At 41.7% G+C, this 17,359-nt stretch overlaps 3 protein-coding genes across 7 annotated transcripts; 1 reads left to right on the top strand and 2 right to left on the bottom strand.

Annotated features, from left to right (window-relative positions):
• Positions 1-6,187: 6,187 nt before the first annotated feature.
• LOC122002915 (protein PHOTOSYSTEM I ASSEMBLY 2, chloroplastic-like) lies at positions 6,188-11,551 on the top strand. Of its 3 annotated transcripts, XM_042558308.1 has the most exons (7): positions 6,188-6,481; positions 9,503-9,652; positions 9,712-9,883; positions 10,300-10,421; positions 10,506-10,855; positions 10,992-11,136; positions 11,409-11,551. In XM_042558308.1, the coding sequence occupies exons 1-3, from the start codon at positions 6,251-6,253 to the stop codon at positions 9,787-9,789; spliced, it is 459 nt and encodes a 152-aa protein (XP_042414242.1). In that variant the 5' UTR covers positions 6,188-6,250; the 3' UTR covers positions 9,790-9,883; positions 10,300-10,421; positions 10,506-10,855; positions 10,992-11,136; positions 11,409-11,551. The 3 variants fall into 3 exon arrangements, with proteins under 3 accessions (XP_042414242.1, XP_042414241.1, XP_042414243.1); XM_042558307.1 differs by having other exon boundaries at positions 9,712-10,421; XM_042558309.1 differs by having other exon boundaries at positions 9,712-10,421; positions 11,032-11,136.
• LOC122002913 (glutamate receptor 2.8-like) lies at positions 11,155-14,623 on the bottom strand. Of its 2 annotated transcripts, XM_042558304.1 has the most exons (5): positions 14,310-14,623; positions 12,888-14,230; positions 12,488-12,800; positions 12,025-12,419; positions 11,155-11,946 (listed from the first exon to the last, which is right to left on the bottom strand). In XM_042558304.1, exons 1-5 carry the CDS (start codon positions 14,572-14,574, stop codon positions 11,392-11,394), a joined length of 2,871 nt encoding a protein of 956 aa, XP_042414238.1. In that variant the 5' UTR covers positions 14,575-14,623; the 3' UTR covers positions 11,155-11,391. The 2 variants fall into 2 exon arrangements, with proteins under 2 accessions (XP_042414238.1, XP_042414237.1); XM_042558303.1 differs by having other exon boundaries at positions 11,155-12,419.
• A 291-nt stretch (positions 14,624-14,914) lies between these two features.
• LOC122002914 (ELMO domain-containing protein C-like) lies at positions 14,915-17,359 on the bottom strand. Of its 2 annotated transcripts, none has more exons than XM_042558306.1 (10): positions 17,172-17,359; positions 16,717-16,882; positions 16,512-16,620; positions 16,369-16,442; positions 16,136-16,204; positions 15,896-16,011; positions 15,759-15,813; positions 15,570-15,690; positions 15,358-15,500; positions 14,915-15,262 (listed from the first exon to the last, which is right to left on the bottom strand). In XM_042558306.1, exons 2-10 carry the CDS (start codon positions 16,852-16,854, stop codon positions 15,155-15,157), a joined length of 933 nt encoding a protein of 310 aa, XP_042414240.1. In that variant the 5' UTR covers positions 16,855-16,882; positions 17,172-17,359; the 3' UTR covers positions 14,915-15,154. The 2 variants fall into 2 exon arrangements, with proteins under 2 accessions (XP_042414240.1, XP_042414239.1); XM_042558305.1 differs by having other exon boundaries at positions 14,933-15,262; positions 16,711-16,882; positions 17,172-17,353.

Raw genomic sequence — 17,359 nt, forward strand, 5'->3', positions numbered from 1 at the left:
TATCCAAGCAAAAAACAAAGGTAAAATCCAAACATCTCCAACAACATCTTAATGTACAGTATTACAACATCTGAAATTTAAAAACACAATATAACACCTCTTAGCAAAGAAAATTCAATCCAAAACTACCGAGTAGTAATCAATCCTACAAAATTTTTAATATAATAGAATATTAATAAAACAAAGAACAAAATAATACACAATTACGAATAACATATTAAATTTAATAATATGAAATTATTTTACATACCTGAATGCTAGTTTAGATATATGATGATGGTGTTGTTGGTTGCTACTCGGAAAGCCTAGAGGTTCCACTGTACAAAAATTTTGTACAAAGGTCTGAACATTTTCCTAGCTACCATGTGTTCTTTTAAATTAAATTTTGGATCGCCTGCGGAACTTAACACGTTTGATCCAAAACTTAATCTATTTGTTCTTTTAGGTTTTGACTTGGATCTCCTGCGGAACTTAACACGTTCGACCCAAATCACCTTAAGTTATTAATTCCATTAAATATTAATTTCCATAATTAGTTCCCAGTACTGACGTGGCGAGGCACATGGCCTTCTTGGATATGAGAGCAACCACCACTGACTAGACAAAACCTTTTATAGAAATCTAATATTTAATTTCCTAAAATAACTTTAGGTTAACCGAAAAGAGCAATCAAATCACAAGGAAAAATAAAACAAAAGAACACAACTTCGAAAAACATATTCGAAATACTAGAACGTAAGCCTGTTGTATTTGGTATTATTTCCATAAATAACTAGTATGATGCGGAAAAGGAAAAACTACTAGTTATAACTTCTAGAAAGACCTCTTGATCTTCTACCGTATTCCTCTTCTAACCTCGGACGTTGTGTGGGCAACGATCTTCCGAGATGAGAAACCACCAACCACCTTCTTCTCCTCCTAGCTAGGTTCGGCCACAATAAGGAAGTTTCACCAAGGAAGAAGATCAAAACACCAACCAAGCTCCAAGAGATGCTAGCTTTCTCTCCTCCTTCTTCTTCTTCTCCAAGTAGTATCTGGCCTCCACAAAAACTCCAAGCAATAGGGATGTTTCGGCCACCACAAGAGGAAGAGAGGGAGAGGATGATGATGGCCGGCCACACCAAGGAACAAAAGAGGGAGAGAAATAATAGAGGTTGTATCTCATGAAGGCACCCCCACCCCTTCTTTTATATTCCTTGGCCTAGGCAAATTAGGAAATTTAATTACAATAAAATTTCCTTAATTTCCTTGACATGATTTAATTGAGAAAAATAAAATTTCTAATTAAAACAATATTGGTCGGCCACATCAAGAGAAATAAATTAGATAAGTTTTAATCAACAAATTAAAACTTCCTAATTTGTTTCCGGAAATTTTAAAAATAAAATTTTCTTCAAAAATCTCTTCATGGTTGATAAAAAGAAATTTCTATAATTTTAATTTAACAACATGTGAATAATTTTTAAAGAGAAAATAAAATATCTCACCAATCTACAAATTAGGAAAGAGATCTAATCTCTTTCTTTAATCTTTTATAGATCTTTTACAAGAGAGATATTTTAATTTTAATTCTCTTTAATAAATTATATCTTCCACATAATAAAAATTAAAATCCTTTTTAATTTAATATGGCCGGCCCCTCTAGCTTGGGTTCAAGCTATGGTCGGCCACCCCAATTTATGCTTAGGCCGGCCCTAGCTTGGTTCCCAAGCTAGCTTGGCCGGCCCCTATTAGGTGAGTATAGAAAGTGGGTATAGGTGGGTATAGTACTCTATAAATAAGAGGCTACGATAGGGACCGAGAGGAGGAATTGGTTTTGGTCTCCTGATAAAATTAAGCATCCCGTGTTCGCCCCGAACACACAACTTAATTTTATCAATAATAATTCATTCTACTAGAGAACTATTATTGAACTACCGCACCAATCCCAAATTACATTTTTGGGCTCCTTATTATTATGAGTGTGTTAGTCTCCCTGTGTTTAAGATATCGAATGTCCACTAATTAAGTGAGTTACTGACAACTCATTTAATTAATATCTTAGTCTAAGAGTAGTACCACTCAACCTTATCATCATGTCGGACTAAGTCTACCTGCAGGGTTTAACATGACAATCCTTATGAGCTCCTCTTGAGGACATTATCAACCTAGTATCTCTAGGACACAATTTCCTTCTATAATCAACAACACACACTATAAGTAATATCATTTCCCAACTTATCGGGCTTATTGATTCATCGAACTAAATCTCACCCATTGATAAATTAAAGAAATAAATATCAAATATATGTGCTTGTTATTATATTAGGATTAAGAGCACACACTTCCATAATAATCGAGGTCTTTGTTTCTTTATAAAGTCAGTATAAAAGAAACGATCTCAAATGGTCCTACTCATTACACTCTAAGTGTACTAGTGTGATTATACAGTCAAGATAAACTGATACCTAATTACACTACGACCTTCTAATGGTTTGTTCCTTTCCATTTTGGTCGTGAGCTACTGTTTATAATTTATAAGGTACTGATAACATCATCTTCTGCATGTGGCACCACATACTATGTTATCTACAGTATAAATTAATTGAACAACTACAACTAAATGTAGACAATTTGACCAAATGTGATTCTTTATTCATAATGAATGTTTACAAAGCTTAGGCTTTCAGTATACATTCCAACAGGTGTTATATAGAATATATATTCAAGTTCATGAAAATATATATTACTGTTAGGACCCTTGTGCGGCCAGCTAGAGGGGGGTGAATAGACCTGCAAAATTAAAATAACCTTTCTCGATCTTTTATAGCTAAATTAAACTAACACTTGCATATAATAAATAAGAGACTAAAAGAAAAGAAGAGGTTCAAATGATTTACTTGATTATAATCGAGGAGGTTGTTAATCCAAGGTAGTTGAAACTCACTATCAAAGTCTTCTTCAGACGGAGAAGCCTCTTACAACGTTGATGACTCACAATAACAAAGCTAGAATCAATTACAGTGTTTCTCAAGTCCCTATTTAGCTTCTAGGACTAGGGCTGTATTTATAGCCTTGGTCGAGACGCCTAGAAGAGTTCTATATCACCGCGGCAAGGTATTCATCCACTCTAGCCTACTGCCAAGGGTCCTAACAAGAATTATGACGAGTGGGTGATCAACAGAGAGCTAGTCGAGGTTGGCTGAGTAAAAGATGATCTCTTGAGTCTTATAAGTGTCGTCATTGTCACCTATTCCAGTGGCTCCAAAGGCAACTCTAGACCCTGGAAACTAATATCTCCCTAACAAATTGCCTCCCTTACCCTCTGTTTCGATGGGGTGAGCGAATGTTTATTAATGGAAGGAAAGGGTGGGCAAGGGAGGGAAAGGAAGGAGAAGTAAAGTATATATATTTTCCTTATTTGGAAGGAAGGGAAGGTTCATTAATGTAACATATGTTATCGTTTTGGGAGAAAAGTGAGGGTAATGAAGGTTAAATATATAAAATTACAAAATTACTGACACTTTTGTTAAAAACTTACGCGTTCAAGAACCTAGTGCATCTTGCATACATTTATTGGTTAAAACTTACACATTCAAGCAATTGTATTTCATTTGTTAAAGTCAACATTAACGTCAAAGTTGGCGTTAGGTGTTGAAGTCAGTGTCGAAGTCGGCATTGACATCAGTGTTGGTGTCGAAGTCGGCGTCAAAGTTGGCGTCAAGGTCGATGGAGTGCGAGCGTTGGGCGGTGTGAGTCAGGCAGTGCCAGTGTTTTTCGTTGCGACACCAAGAATATCTAAAACAATGATTTTTGAAATTAATATAATAAAACAGAGATAAAATTGAAACATAATTTTTTTAGTTCCTCTTATCCTTACTTACACCCCAAATCGGGGTGTAAGAAATTCTTTCGTTTTATGGATAAGGAAGGTTAAAATTTATCCTTCCTTTACCTTTCCTTTATGTAGCTCACTTCCTCCCAAATAAGATTTCAAGTTTCCTTTCTCCTTCCCTCTTTTTCCCTCTCCTCCTCCCAAACAGTGTGTAATGAAGGCGAATTCGTCACCTTGAAACTATCTAATTGTTAACACATGAGGTGTTGTCATAATGAGGTCTAAGGTTCGAATCTCAGCATAACCGAGATAAATACCTCCTTTATATGTTAGTCACTATTTCATAAGGTTAGTAGCTGTCCGTGATTTACTTCCTCCGTGTTGGTCTTGAAACGAATTGACAGAGATATTGAGGGTAAACATATTCATCTTTTACTAACATGTAATGTAATGAGGGTGAATTCGAATAGAGGCTGATACTAAGGCATGGGAGCAGGATGAAGACATATCTTCCTTAGGGATTGGACCCTTGCGATGGAGGGAGGGTTTGCATGCCTGCATTTATCTTTGTGGAGTAAAAGCAATCCGCAATCCATTTGGCTTCAACCTTTTTCATTTATTTGTTTTCTTAGTTTTTATTAATTCCCAAATTTGTTTTCATTTTCCTTTCAAACTCGATTGAATTCCCAAACTAAAACTAGTTTGGATCTACTTTTTCAAATCTGAATTTCGATATTTATCTAGCATCAACTCAAGATATTGGTCATTGATCACCACAAGCAAGTCGAACAAAGGTCGAGTCGTTTCTAGTCAGATACTTCGCCTCCTATTGGGTCGGTGGTTAATTTAGGTCAGCGAGCAATCGGACTTTCTTTGTGTCATGCATCGAGAATTACAGATTGTTTGTTGTCAACCCAAGGGATTGCTCCTGAAATTACCTCTTTTCCTTCGTCAGCCGTGTGGGGCCCACCCAATCACGCCAATAGCGCTTGGCTAGGGTTAATCTTGAGAGTATCTTAATTCCTATTAACGACTTTTTCTTAAAAAAAAAAAGGCTGTCTCATCTAAATAATTCACAGGGCGATCGAGATCGACAGATCCCTCTCCAAGTCCACAGCCACAAGAGAGAGGTCGAGGAAGGCGAAGAAGAAAATCGAGATCGAGGTGATGGCAGGTTGCTGCTGCAGGTTCCTGGAGATCCTCTGCGCCATCCTCCTCCCCCCTGTTGGCGTCTGCTTCCGCCATGGCTGCTGCAGCGTACGCCCTCTTCCTCTTCCTCTTCTTCTTTTTTCTTCTTCTTCTTCTTCTTCTTCTGATGATGATGATGATCCGAATGGTGGTTTAATTTGCAGCTGGAGTTTTGGATCTGCGTGGTGCTGACCATCCTCGGCTACATCCCGGGCATCATCTACGCCGTCTACGTCATCCTCTGCGTCTCTCCGGCGGCGGACTACTTCCTTCTCGTTTAGGCCTCGACGCCGAGCATCAAAATCCGTCGCCTTGATTCCCTGTTTCCTGTCGCATATTTTTCTCATGATTTCTCCTCTTGTGGACCGCTCGATATTGTAGACTTATTCATGGCTGCTCGAGCATGAAGATGAATTTGTGGGCTTTGAAGAAACCCTCTTGTTGTTCTTGTTGTTGAAATCGCCATGAATGATGAAGCTCCCTTTTATAGCCGTAGGATCGACGTGAGATTGATCGTAGTCGTTGGATCGCGGATGACCGAGATTAGTTCATCTCGTGATGCAAAGGTTGGAACCGCCAACCCAGCGGCCCCCTCACCCCGGCCCCACAAGTATGAGAGGGAGTAAATCACGGTGAATACGGGCCCAGTTATGACATGACGGTCTTAGGTGTTTAGCACGGACAGATATTGATGTTATCGCAATTACTGCCGCAGACCTTTGACCTCCCGACTCATGATGCAAGAATATCATGTCATAACCGGCTGATCCCGCCCGTGGGGGCGAGATTAGTTCATCTCGTGATCATATTAAAGGTGCGCTTATTAAAGGTGCGCTTAGGAAAAAATATGAGTAAAAATTAAAAAGGACGTTTTTAATTATCGATTTTATCGAAAGGTCTTTTTTTTTAAAAAAAAAGTTTTAAAAAAATTCTTTAATAAAAAAATTGTCTTCGTTTTGAAAAAATAAATTAAAGATATCTTCATTAAATAAATATCTAAGCATCAACTCCACAAAAATATAAAAATCCTTTTTTATTCTTCTCTTTTGCTTTTATTCTGCTACTCCTCAGGATTATACAACTCTATCGTGATCCCGTTAGGTAGCCATTCACAAAATGCCACGCGTCATGGCCCAAAGCTGAACATGACCCTAGTTCGTTGACATAAATTAAACCGAGAGTTAGCGGAAATCGGAACCGAGATAAGGGTGGACGTCGTCGCCGGAGGCGAAGGGAAAAAGATCACCGATGGCGACCCGCTGTTGCTCCTTCGCCGGCGGCCTGCCGTCGGCTCCGGGGAAGCCCCTCGTTTCTCCTATGCGCTTATGTTTTTATGGTATCTCATCTTCCTCGGCTGCTCACTCTTCTGGAGGCTCCCGAAAGGTCCCGGTTCTTCTAGCGAGGGCGTCCGTGGTCAATTCCTCTGAGAGTTCATACGGATTCGCCAAGAGAATGGAGCTTGCGTGGCTGATCTCTAAGGTAATAATTTGACCGGTTTTCTCCTTTGCCGGATGATGTTATTGTCCTTTTTCCGATGCTAGGGTTTTGTAGAGTACCGTCTTTCGATAATGGCGTCCATATTGTCTTAGCTTAGTTTTGCGATGGTTGTCTGTGCTATTGTTGCTAATTGGCTACCCCAGTAGGATCTTATTCTTGGGTTATCAGTCAAAATTCTTTGTATCATCAATTTGGGCATTGAAGCCCATAGATCTTGGATAAATGGTAGTGTAATGTAACACTATCATTGTAGCAAAAGGTGATTAGTAGCTAGAGGGTGGGAGGGTTTTTTTTTTTTCTTCTTTTCCTCTGAGGGCATGCACTCACCGGGAATTACCCCTTGCCTCATTTTAGCAAAACTGTCACACTTTAGCTAACTGAGCACCCCTGTTGGGACAATGTAATACTATCATTGATTAACACAATCATTATCATCATTTTTTTTGTGCTAATAATATATAGAAGGGAGGAAGCTTTGGGTCCCCCTGCCTAATGCCACGAGAAGGGAGGAAGCTTTGGGTGGTGCGGTGCCCCCATTAACAATGACCGAGAGCAATGAGGAAGAGATGCAGGACATAATGAGTTTCATCCAGCTATCGGGAAAATTCAAGTACAAGAGCACTTTTCGAATGAAATCCCATTCCAATCGATCGTATGCTTTCTCCAGATCGAGTTTAGCAACCATAAAACCTTCCTTTCCTTGCCTTTCTTTCTTTGAAGAGAATGGACAACTTCTTGAACCACAATTGCATTATCAACAGCTTGTCGTCCCGGAACGAAGCTTCCTTGAAGAGGGGATAGAAGTTTAGCAAGAAAAGGTCTAATAATGTCTCGTGGCGGCTATGTATTGTGGATTATAGGCAATTGAACAAAATGACTATCAAAGAAAAATTCCCTACTCCTTTGGTTGAGGAATTATTGGATGAACTAGCTGAAGCAAGAGACTTTTCTAAATTGGATCTACGATCTGGGTATCACCAAATTCGGATGCATCCTGACGATATCCACAAGACCGCCTTTCGGACTCATCAAGGCCATTACGAGTTCTTGGTTATGCCATTTGGCTTGTCCAACCCTCCACATTTCAGAGCCTCATATACTGATACTGATGTAAAAAGATAGGAACTTAGAGTTGCTCATCAATGTAAATATGCAATCAAATCATTTTTTATCCTACAATAATTTTAACATTATTGAATTATCATATTCATATAAATATAATGACTAGATGTTGCTTACCAGGGTTTGAAATGTCGTTCCGTGCCGCCCGGCACGAACAGTTTTTACCGTTCCACCGGGCGGCCGAAACCGGTACGGGAGACGTCCCCGTCTCAACGGCGCCAGAGGAGACATGGGACGCCTCCGGCGGCATCCCGCGGCACCTTCGGCACCGAAGGCGTCGTGTGCGATGCCTTCTACAACGCCGAAGGCATCGTGTGTGACGCCTTCTGCAGCGCCGAAGACGTCCTGCAGGGTCCCCGGACGCCCCCCGCGAGATCACGATGATCGATCGCGGGCGATCTCGCGTACTGCGTTCGTAATTTTTTTTTTTTTTTCTGTTTGTAATAATTATTTATTTTATTTAATTAATTTAAACAATCCCTAAGGAGGATGTGTGATATTTCGAAAAGGTTTTTATAAACCTAGTTAAAATATCTTAATAAAATATATAAAAATATATTTAAAATTAACATAAATTTTATTAATTAATATTCTGAAAAAATAATATTTTAAATTTCATTTAAAAATTTTAAAAAATATATAATAATTCTTATTTATATTCTAATATATTTTAAATTTCATTTAAATTTTTAAAAAAATGTAAAAAAATTCTAAATTTTTTTAAAAAAAAATCTAATAAATTATATTTATATTCTGATTTTTTTTATTTTTAAAAATTTTTTACTTGATATTTTTTACTATTTAAAATATATATTATTTAATTAATATTTAATTAAATGAATAAATAGTTAATTTATATAATTATTATTAATATAAAATAATATCTTGTATTAATTATTATTATTATTATTATAATAGATACTTCCATTTTAATTTGAATTATTGATATATCAATTCTATTTAAATAAAATTATTTTTAATTATTTTTTCTAACAATATTAAATTATTCAATAATTGAGAACTTATAATAAATCAATATACAACTTATTTTTATATACTCAATAAACATAGTTATCTTATCATTATTATAGATAAATAAAAAATACCGAAATTGTATCGGCACGGTACGATACGATATCGAAATCGTATCGTTCCGCTCTGAGACCAAAACCTCGGCACGGGTCGAAATTTTAAACCTTGTTGCTTACTCTTTTAAAGCATACCACAATAATCATCCAACAGCTTTATTATAAGTTTTTTTTTAAGTCGATAAAAGTTATATTAAAATTTAATTTTTTCTTTATGTATTTTCATTAATTGTCTTATTAAATAATACTTATCAATATTGTGTGGAGCAATATTGTTGACCACGATTTCTTTTTATTTTGAAAGCTTTAATCACTTCATGAATAAGGATACAGATGATCAATCATTTCATAGTAGGACCGTAAAAATGTTAGTGTGTCTTTCACTTTGTGTTTTTATTTTTTCTAATTTCATAGGATTTTTTTTTAACTTAATAAGGTTTATTTTGTATATCATTTACTGGAAGAACACTTTGGAAAACATTTCAGTAGGGAACTTCATGGTTTTTTCTTGATGATTAACCTAATGTTTCTTCTTGGTTTGTGCCTATAGATTAATTAGAGGATACTGTAGTTGGTCTAGTCGTCTTGTCTGGAGTCTGGACCACTGGAAGTCTGAAACTCTGTATTATTGTTAGTTTGCTATTTTTTATGTTATTGAAGGTAATGAAGTTCTTAGGAAGATTGTGGTAGCTACTTCAGATTGTGGCTTATGAATTCCACTTTCATCCATGTTTCATGTTGTTATAAGATTGCTGAATGTTCCATATATCTCATGTTCCCTCGCCTGAAGCAGCAACCAAAACCAATAGCATGCTCTACTTGTGAATCAAATGGCTATGTCGAATGCAAGTGGTGCGCTGGCACCGGCTTCTTCATCCTTGGCAATCAAATGCTTTGCGAAGTGCCATCTAGAAACACTGCCTGTGTTATATGCACGGGAAAGGTACTCTATGAACTTTGAACCTCGACTTTTACAACGAAACTCATTTGGTTTTCCTCCAGGGTTCTGCTGCTTGTCGTGACTGCAAAGGCACAGGCTTCCGTGCAAAGTGGCTGGAAGATCCTCCACCTTCCAAATGAAGTCCCTTTTCTTCTGCTGTATAGTGTGTTGGAAACACCATGATTCAGATTATTTTGCAGGATAAAACTGCATTTTTTAACGTTTACTGCAACTGTAAGAGTCTCCATAGTTGAATGTTGAAACTTGAAGCTATTAAATAGCGAGAAATTCTTCAGAATGATAGAAATGAATGATCCGATTTACATATAAATGTATACATAATGTTTCCCATGTATAAGCATAATTGTTAGTAAACAAACTAAGCAAGTTGACCCTAACAAGTTGTGGTTGCATGAAGCTAGTTTTGTAGTCAAATTCTCTACTTTCAGAACATTTTCAGTTTGTAGCCTAATATTTATAGAGCTAGAAAGTTTCAAATTGTTTGCAAGATCAGCCATACAAATCCACATCTCCCCTAAAGTAGTCTCATTAATATGTTCACAAGCTTTACCTACTTGCCTCCTTTCACAATCTAGTGACCAACTCTATATAGTAGCATTTCATGTTTTCTTCACTTCAATCAACTTCAGAGTCCAGAATGAAGAAGATAGAGCAAGAGAAAATGTATGCATTGCTCTTGGCCAGCAAGGACTCTTGACTAAGTCAAGAAGCAGTACAACGGCTACTTCGACGTATTTGTTGAAGCCATCAGGTAATATAATTCACTTGAGGAAATAGTTTGAACATGGAGTTTGACATGGTACTTTCTCAATTTCATTTCTTCTTTTTCTTGCAGGTGTTGTGTAGAGCACTTGCTGGATAAGTGAGGAAGTCTTGTGGCGGATGGGACATTGGGAAGGAAGGTGATCATGAAGGATGAGTTGAGGCATATTAAGTTCTTGGAAAGACTGGAAGTCATTCCGGAATGTGTTTCGATCTTCGAATGCTACCGAGATAAGGTCTAGGGTTTAGAAGCAGGTGTGGCAAATTCCGACCGGAGCAGAAGTGATTGCCTCGTCCAAGAAGACTGGAATCGAGATGTTCTGCATAGGAGATCACAGATTGGGCATTCAAAGTCACCCTGAATACAATAAAGGCATATTGCATAGTCTCATAGATCGTCTCCTCGCCAATGAATCAATCTGTGTAAGCTTTAAACAACAAGAGTTTTTGTTCTCATAATCTCAGTTATTGAAATGTTTTGAGTTAATATATATATATATATATATATATATATATATATATATATATATATATATATATATATATATATATTTTGTAGAATTGTTATGCTGATGATGTGAAAGCAACCTTGGAGGAAGCTGCGCCTGATAAGGAATTCTGGGAGAAGTTGTGCAAGAGCTTCTTATAGGTGAATAAGGACTGATTTTGAAGTAGGAAAAGTTGAAAAGAAAAAGGACTTTAAAGTAAGTACAAGAACTGTATTAATGCGAAATCTTTGTAATTGTTATTCTGAACAATACATTTTGATACAAAAAGGACCTCAAAAAATTCATCAGTATGACTGAAAAAATAAAAATAAAAATCTCAGAAAAATGCATCATCCTTAGTATTCAGGGTAGCTAAAAAACTCTGCTTTTGTTAACTTCAACTTCTTCATCTACTGAAAATCAATGTGTTCCTGTCAAGTTTTATTTGGTGTCCTGAATTCATATATGTTATCAATGATTTTCTTCAGGCTCACCAGGATGTGGCATTGCTTCATGTATCTGGCTGATGCCGAGTTCCGGCGAAGAGCTTCCTGTGAATGAATCATCGGAGGTGCTCGTTCGGCTTTCCTGGTCGCTGGAACTCTGCAAAGAACTTGGACTTGCACCTGCTGTGGCTGCTCCGATCTCCATCCGCTTGCCACTCCTTGGTGCACCCGGAGGATCACCATTGCCCTGACCATCGAAGAGCCGAGCAATGGAGAGAAGCCTCCTCCCGAAGGACCTCCCTGACACGACGCCGGTAAGAGAGAGCCTGTCACGGTAAACTGAGCGTAACGAGTAGAAAAGGCAGCAGAGCAACGAGACAGCTCCGGTGATGAGGAAGAGGCCCCAGAAGCTTTTCGCGTTGAGGCTGCGGGTGTCCGGCGAGAGTACGCTGCCCTGGTTCGGGCAGGTCGTCTGATCGCCAAACCATTTCCTCTCAATTTCAGTCATCTCGTTGCCCTCGGTCAGGTTAAGTATCGCCCTCGACAGGTCGGCCACCAACGGAGATCCTTTCCGGAAAACCTGCAAAGCACCACAGAACACGCTCATCAGCATCTTCTCCCCGACTTTGGATCTTCCACGTCTAGCAGATGGGCTTACGAATCCAAATCCGCTGGTCTTGTAGATCTGCTCAGCCATGGAGTAGTTGTTGCAGTAGTCCCTCAGGAACACTCTCAGGTACGGGACCTCGTCGACAATGGCGGCCACGCTGCCATCTGCCAGAGCTTGGTGGTACTGCTCAGGCGACCGGAACGGCCTCAATCTCGATTCCTGAAAACCGAGATGCAGCAGGAGCCCCTTCGTGAAGGAGTTGTTGAGGTACCCGATCCTCAGCCCTGTCTTGTTGAGCTCCTCGAAGGAGCTCAGAGTCGGATTAAGCTTCTGCACCGTGAGCATGGACGTCAGACTCGCCGTGTAACTGGACTGCAGTATCAGCACCACGAAGACCCAGATGATCACCACCATCCTCGACAGGTTGCTCGTCAAGTTCTCCCCTGCGTCGGATCGGCAAGCGCTTAGAAACGCCGATCTCTGTGCGAGAACGAGAGTTTCAGTGGCTTACTGTGGGCGAAGACGAGCGTGGAGAAGGCGAAGTAGAAGGTGATGCCCATCTGTTGGCCGGCGGTGCCCTGGAACTCCTCGTTTGTCCGGTGCTCCAAGATCCAGACGACGGCGCCGGTGAAGATGAAGAAGACCACGCTTGTCAGCCATAGGTCGGCCGTGAGCGGCTTGTGGAAGATCCACGCGGTGCTGCTGTGCCCGTCCCGGAGAGGGACGACCATGGACACGCCGGAGACCGTGAAAGGAAGGGTGAAGTCGACGATCAGCGACCTGTTTGCGGTGATGGACACGTCACCCACCACTGCGTCATATACCTTCAGAGAAAATATTATTTTTATTAAAATAAATAAAGAAAGACTGAAGAAGAAGAAGAAGAAGATGAAGAAGAAAGGAGAAGTGACCTGGTCGGCGACCAGTTTGACGAGTGCGTTGTAGTCGCCGCCGCCGGAGCCGTTGGCGTTACGGTAAGGTATGTAATCGAAGGGAAGCGCGTAAGGGAGTCGCCGCACCGCCGCCTCGAAGACGTCGATCACGAACCCGCTCGCCCGCGTCTGGTTCGTCTCCGAGTCGTACTTCATGCTCACGAACGACTGGAACTGCAGCGTCTGGTTCGGTGATCCCGGCACCACCACCTGCAGTCGCCGCCCGCCCGTGGGCGTCTCCCACCCACGGGGCACTGACGTCGAGTAACCCGGCCATATCACCGGACGCAGCTTATTCCCGGCGGTCGAGTTCAGATCGCTGCTCAGCCCATGCTTCTCCGTCCAGAAGCCGATCTCCCTCACGCTCCCCCCGTCCACGTTCACGATCTGGTACGCCGCCACGGCGAGCTCCCCGTCATGGAGCCGGAATCTTCCGGCGAGGCCCTCGAACTCTGCCGTCTTGATGAAGTTCAACAACTTGGGGCCGGTGCTTGAGACGCCCATCCTGGAGAAGTCCGTGCTCGACGGGGTGGTGTTGGGCCTGCGGAAATCGTGGCTTGCGGCGGCGGGGCCAAGGCGATTGGCGGCGGCGGCGACTGCCCACACAGCGTCGTAGGCCCAAATTCCAAAGTTGTTGAGCTCTGTGATGTCGGATTCATGGTTCTCCCTCAGGAACTCCCTCCTCCACCGCCGATTAAATCGCCGGAGGCGGGGCGACCATGGCACGTATGGCTTCACTCCGATCACGCCCTGCAAGAACTCGGCGAGGAAGTGCTGCGAATCGACGATGGTGGCGAACTGGCTGGTGAGCCCTTCAGTGACGATCCACACGGAGCCCTTCGCCATCATCTCCGCCTGCCGGACGAGAGGGAAAAGGCGGCGAGCGAGCCGCAGAGTGACGTGCGCCACGAAGACTCGCGTCTGGAGCGTCTTGAGCCGGTAGAGCTCGGCGGAGATGCGATCGTCTGAGTCGGCGAGAGAGACGGCGCAGCGGTAGGGGACGGCGGCGCCGACCGCATCGAGGGCGTCGGCGAGGACGGGGAGGAGGGCGGTGCCGTAGTCGGAGTCCTCGTAGACGGGGACAACGCTGGTCCAGGCGAAGGCCTGGACGAGGGCGGCGATGGCGGCGACCTGGGCGGCGTCGGAGGCGGCGGCGCGGACGAAGAAGGGGTTGCAGGAGGGGGACACCGCGGGGCTGGTGGCGGAAAACGACACGACGGGGACGTTAGCGTATTCGCCGAGGTCGGCGACAAACGGTGACTCGACGGAGGTTTGCGGGCCCAGGATGGCGTGGACCTCCTCGTTGACCAGCAAATCCATCGCTGCAGTTAAAGACTCAATCGGTAATCAAAGTGAAGACTTGACTAGATCGGGGGAAGCCGCAGCGAAGAAAAGTCGTACCGGCAGCGGCGGCGTCGAGGACGTCGCGGTGGGAGTCACGAGGGAGGAGGCGGAGGCGGGCGGAGGACGCAGGGTGGGCGGCGTAGAAGTCGTCGTGTGCCATACCGGCGACTATGCGGCAAACTTTCCCGACGGTGGAATTCATATCGAGGATGAGGCCGACCTTGAACTCCGACGGCCCGTGGGCGGCGGAGAGGAAGCGGAGGAAGGAGAAGAGGAGGAGGAAGCCGGCGAGGCAGCGATAAGACAGTGTAGGAGTTTTCATGGACGAAGGGACGGTCTGAGATTGGAAGAAGACTAGGATCGTGTTGTTATAGATTAAAGATCCCACGCCTCCAAACTATTTTTGTATATATTTTACCAAGATTCCACACGACTTAACGGCGGTGGAAAAAGACGAATCCGGTCCGCCATCAATCTGTAAACCTAGGTCTACTATGATTCACGTGTTGAATTCAGTTGGAATACTTTGACATCTTGGATAAGGACGACTAAGTCTCATCTGCGGATTAATTCGAAGGCACAAACAGGTCCACGTTCAACCAGACGCAATGTGGTCCATTTTAATACACACAAAAAAAAAGATTTATTGTTCTTTATTGTTACGATGAAGATGAACACTTTGATAATGCAATTGATCATTCAGTGAGCAATGGTGAGCATAAAAGAGAGGAATTGTTGAGAAAGAAGAAACATAAAACAAAAACCAAATCAATCGCTGTAATCACCAAACACTTTCTTTTTTTTTTCTCTTACATTTATGATTTGATTTTTCTCGAAAACAATATTACCAATGTATATCAGATTTTCTTTTTGCGGGAGGAAAATATTAACTCGAACCTGGCTCAAGATATCGAAGCTAACATGTTGTATGCTGGCAAATCCTTTACCCTGGTAATGTCCTCCAATGCCAGCTCTCGTTCCAACTGAATTCTGGTAGATTTCAGTACCTCCTACACCAAAAACATCGAAATCCCGAGTCATTCGTCATTGCATAAGTGGATCAGTAATGCGAGTAGTACGAAGATGCAACGATAGGTGGTGTTACGTTAAACTCCATGTAAGAAGCACGGCGCGCGAGCCACTGAGCATCCAACATTCGGAAAGCCAAACAGTATAGATGATCGAATGCTTCTGCATCGAATTCTAGTAGTTGCAGGAATCGAACTCTTGCTTTTGATGATGGCAACTCTGGAACAAAATAGCCTTTCAGTACTAATATCGACTGAGCCTCCATCCGAATGGTGGGGTTTGAATTACCTGATTCGAGATCTAGCATCTTGATCAGCATAAACGATATGTTGAGACCCGCCACGGCGAAGGGATACTCCCATGTGGCCCTCTCGCCTTCTCTTTTGTGCAACAAAATTTGGAAAGCATTCTGTGACATTTCATATAAGTTAAAGCCAAGAACATCAAAGGACATATCTACTAGAAAAGGAAGCTAACCGGATAATGTTTGCCCAAAAAGATGAGGTTTTCTAATGATATATAGCCACCACTCCTGATCAGCAGAATTGAACATCAGGTTATCGTGAAAGGGTAACGGATCGAGTCGAAAACAAATATTGAGCTTGGAGCCTTACCTAAAATCGGTCGATGGGTCACAACTTTGCCATCCCATTTCCTTCCATGAGTCAGACTTGAGAGGGGGAGTTTCAGAATTAGGATAGGCCAACTGCCAAAGATGTTTCAAGGCATTCTGCAGCAGAAACTCGGATCAGTTTGGACACATTCAGATCACAAGGGCCTCAAAGGCCGACTAGAGAACTACAAATGCTCAACAAAGGTCGAGAACAATGAACGAATGAACGAAATCTGCGTACTTGATGGTCCAAACAAGAAGCGTCGAATTGAACATGTAGCCTTCTCTTAAGGCTTCTCAACCGTTCTTCCTGAAAGTAGTTTACAAAAACATAACTTGGAGATACATAAATGAACTCAATGTTACACAAAACAAATATACTCTCTCTTTTGCTATCAAACACCTATCGCCTATTATCGAAACATTGTCATGATGATTAAGTGAAAATGCATACAGGAAATAACTCTAACTCACCTGCAAGGGACTAAGATCAAATGTAGTAACAGAGGAAGCAGGCAATAACCTTCCAAGAACTGATCCAGTATTTGCTGCAAATGAAAGAACAAATTGAGATATAAATTAATAGCTTAAGCCTCGAGGAGATTGAAGAACAATACCTAGCCTATGAGACCACTGTGTGCTCAAATTGGACAAAACACATGTCCAGTGAATATTTACTTCCTTCCTTTTGTTGTCCAAACAATCTTTGTTTCTATCGCTGCATCCCTTTAAAGAATAAACAACTCGTTAAGCATGAAATAAATGGCAAGAGTCCGCTTTGGACAACTTGTTCAATCTCTTAGAAGAATGCACAACCGTTGCCTTGTAATATCCAAAATCAATGTAATCTTCGAGGCGTGCTTCGCAGTTGCTGGAAGGTTTTGGTGGATCCAGATCCTCACTTCGCCTCCCATCAGCATCTCCGGAATGAAGCTTCCTTCTAATGGTTTTTAGCGCCATTGTAGCAATTCGGGGATTTTTCACCTGCCTGTACAATGTGATTAGAGATTTAGGGCCAAAGTTACACAAATCTGCCCTAAAAATCGCCCTTTGATTTTTCGCCCAAAATCAAATGCGACTTTTACAAAATCAATTACAATCAACAAAGGGGGGAAAAAACTATGAGAACTACACCGATTCTTCCACCGAAAACAACAAATCTAAACGCTAATCCTACTCCAACAAAATGCTACTTAAATCGGAAAAAAAAAAACAATGAAATTTGGCAGCATTACGATCGACGCAAAAGAAAAACGTATAGCGGGAAAGAAACTTACCAAAGGCGCTTCAATGCGATCCGATCAAGAAGAAGAAGAAAAGATGAAGAATCCCTTTGATTGCTCTAAGATCTAACGTGGGAGGTCGTCGATGATCCATGGAAGAACATCGCAGCGTAGGGCGAGGGACGTTGAGGCGCTCAACTCCGTTGAAAGGGACACGTCCTCGACGTTATATTTACCAACCC

Source organism: Zingiber officinale, chromosome 7A (genome assembly GCF_018446385.1).
Source record: "Zingiber officinale cultivar Zhangliang chromosome 7A, Zo_v1.1, whole genome shotgun sequence".
NCBI classification, from domain to species: Eukaryota; Viridiplantae; Streptophyta; class Magnoliopsida; order Zingiberales; family Zingiberaceae; genus Zingiber; species Zingiber officinale.

Coding starts and splice junctions, on each gene's coding strand:
- LOC122002913 (XM_042558303.1), bottom strand. CDS start 14,574: ATGAAAACTCCTACACTGTCTTATCGCTGCCTCGCCGGCTTCCTCCTC. Junction 14,231..14,309: donor CCTCGACGCCGCCGCTGCCG/GTACGACTTTTC, acceptor CTTTAACTGCAG/CGATGGATTTGCTGGTCAAC. Junction 12,420..12,487: donor CACGCTCGTCTTCGCCCACA/GTAAGCCACTGA, acceptor GATCCGACGCAG/GGGAGAACTTGACGAGCAAC.
- LOC122002914 (XM_042558305.1), bottom strand. CDS start 16,854: ATGGCGCTAAAAACCATTAGAAGGAAGCTTCATTCCGGAGATGCTGAT. Junction 16,205..16,368: donor TTGATCTTAGTCCCTTGCAG/GTGAGTTAGAGT, acceptor AACTACTTTCAG/GAAGAACGGTTGAGAAGCCT. Junction 15,501..15,569: donor GATGCTAGATCTCGAATCAG/GTAATTCAAACC, acceptor ATTTTGTTCCAG/AGTTGCCATCATCAAAAGCA.
- LOC122002915 (XM_042558307.1), top strand. CDS start 6,251: ATGGCGACCCGCTGTTGCTCCTTCGCCGGCGGCCTGCCGTCGGCTCCG. Junction 6,482..9,502: donor TTGCGTGGCTGATCTCTAAG/GTAATAATTTGA, acceptor CGCCTGAAGCAG/CAACCAAAACCAATAGCATG. Junction 9,653..9,711: donor GTGTTATATGCACGGGAAAG/GTACTCTATGAA, acceptor GTTTTCCTCCAG/GGTTCTGCTGCTTGTCGTGA.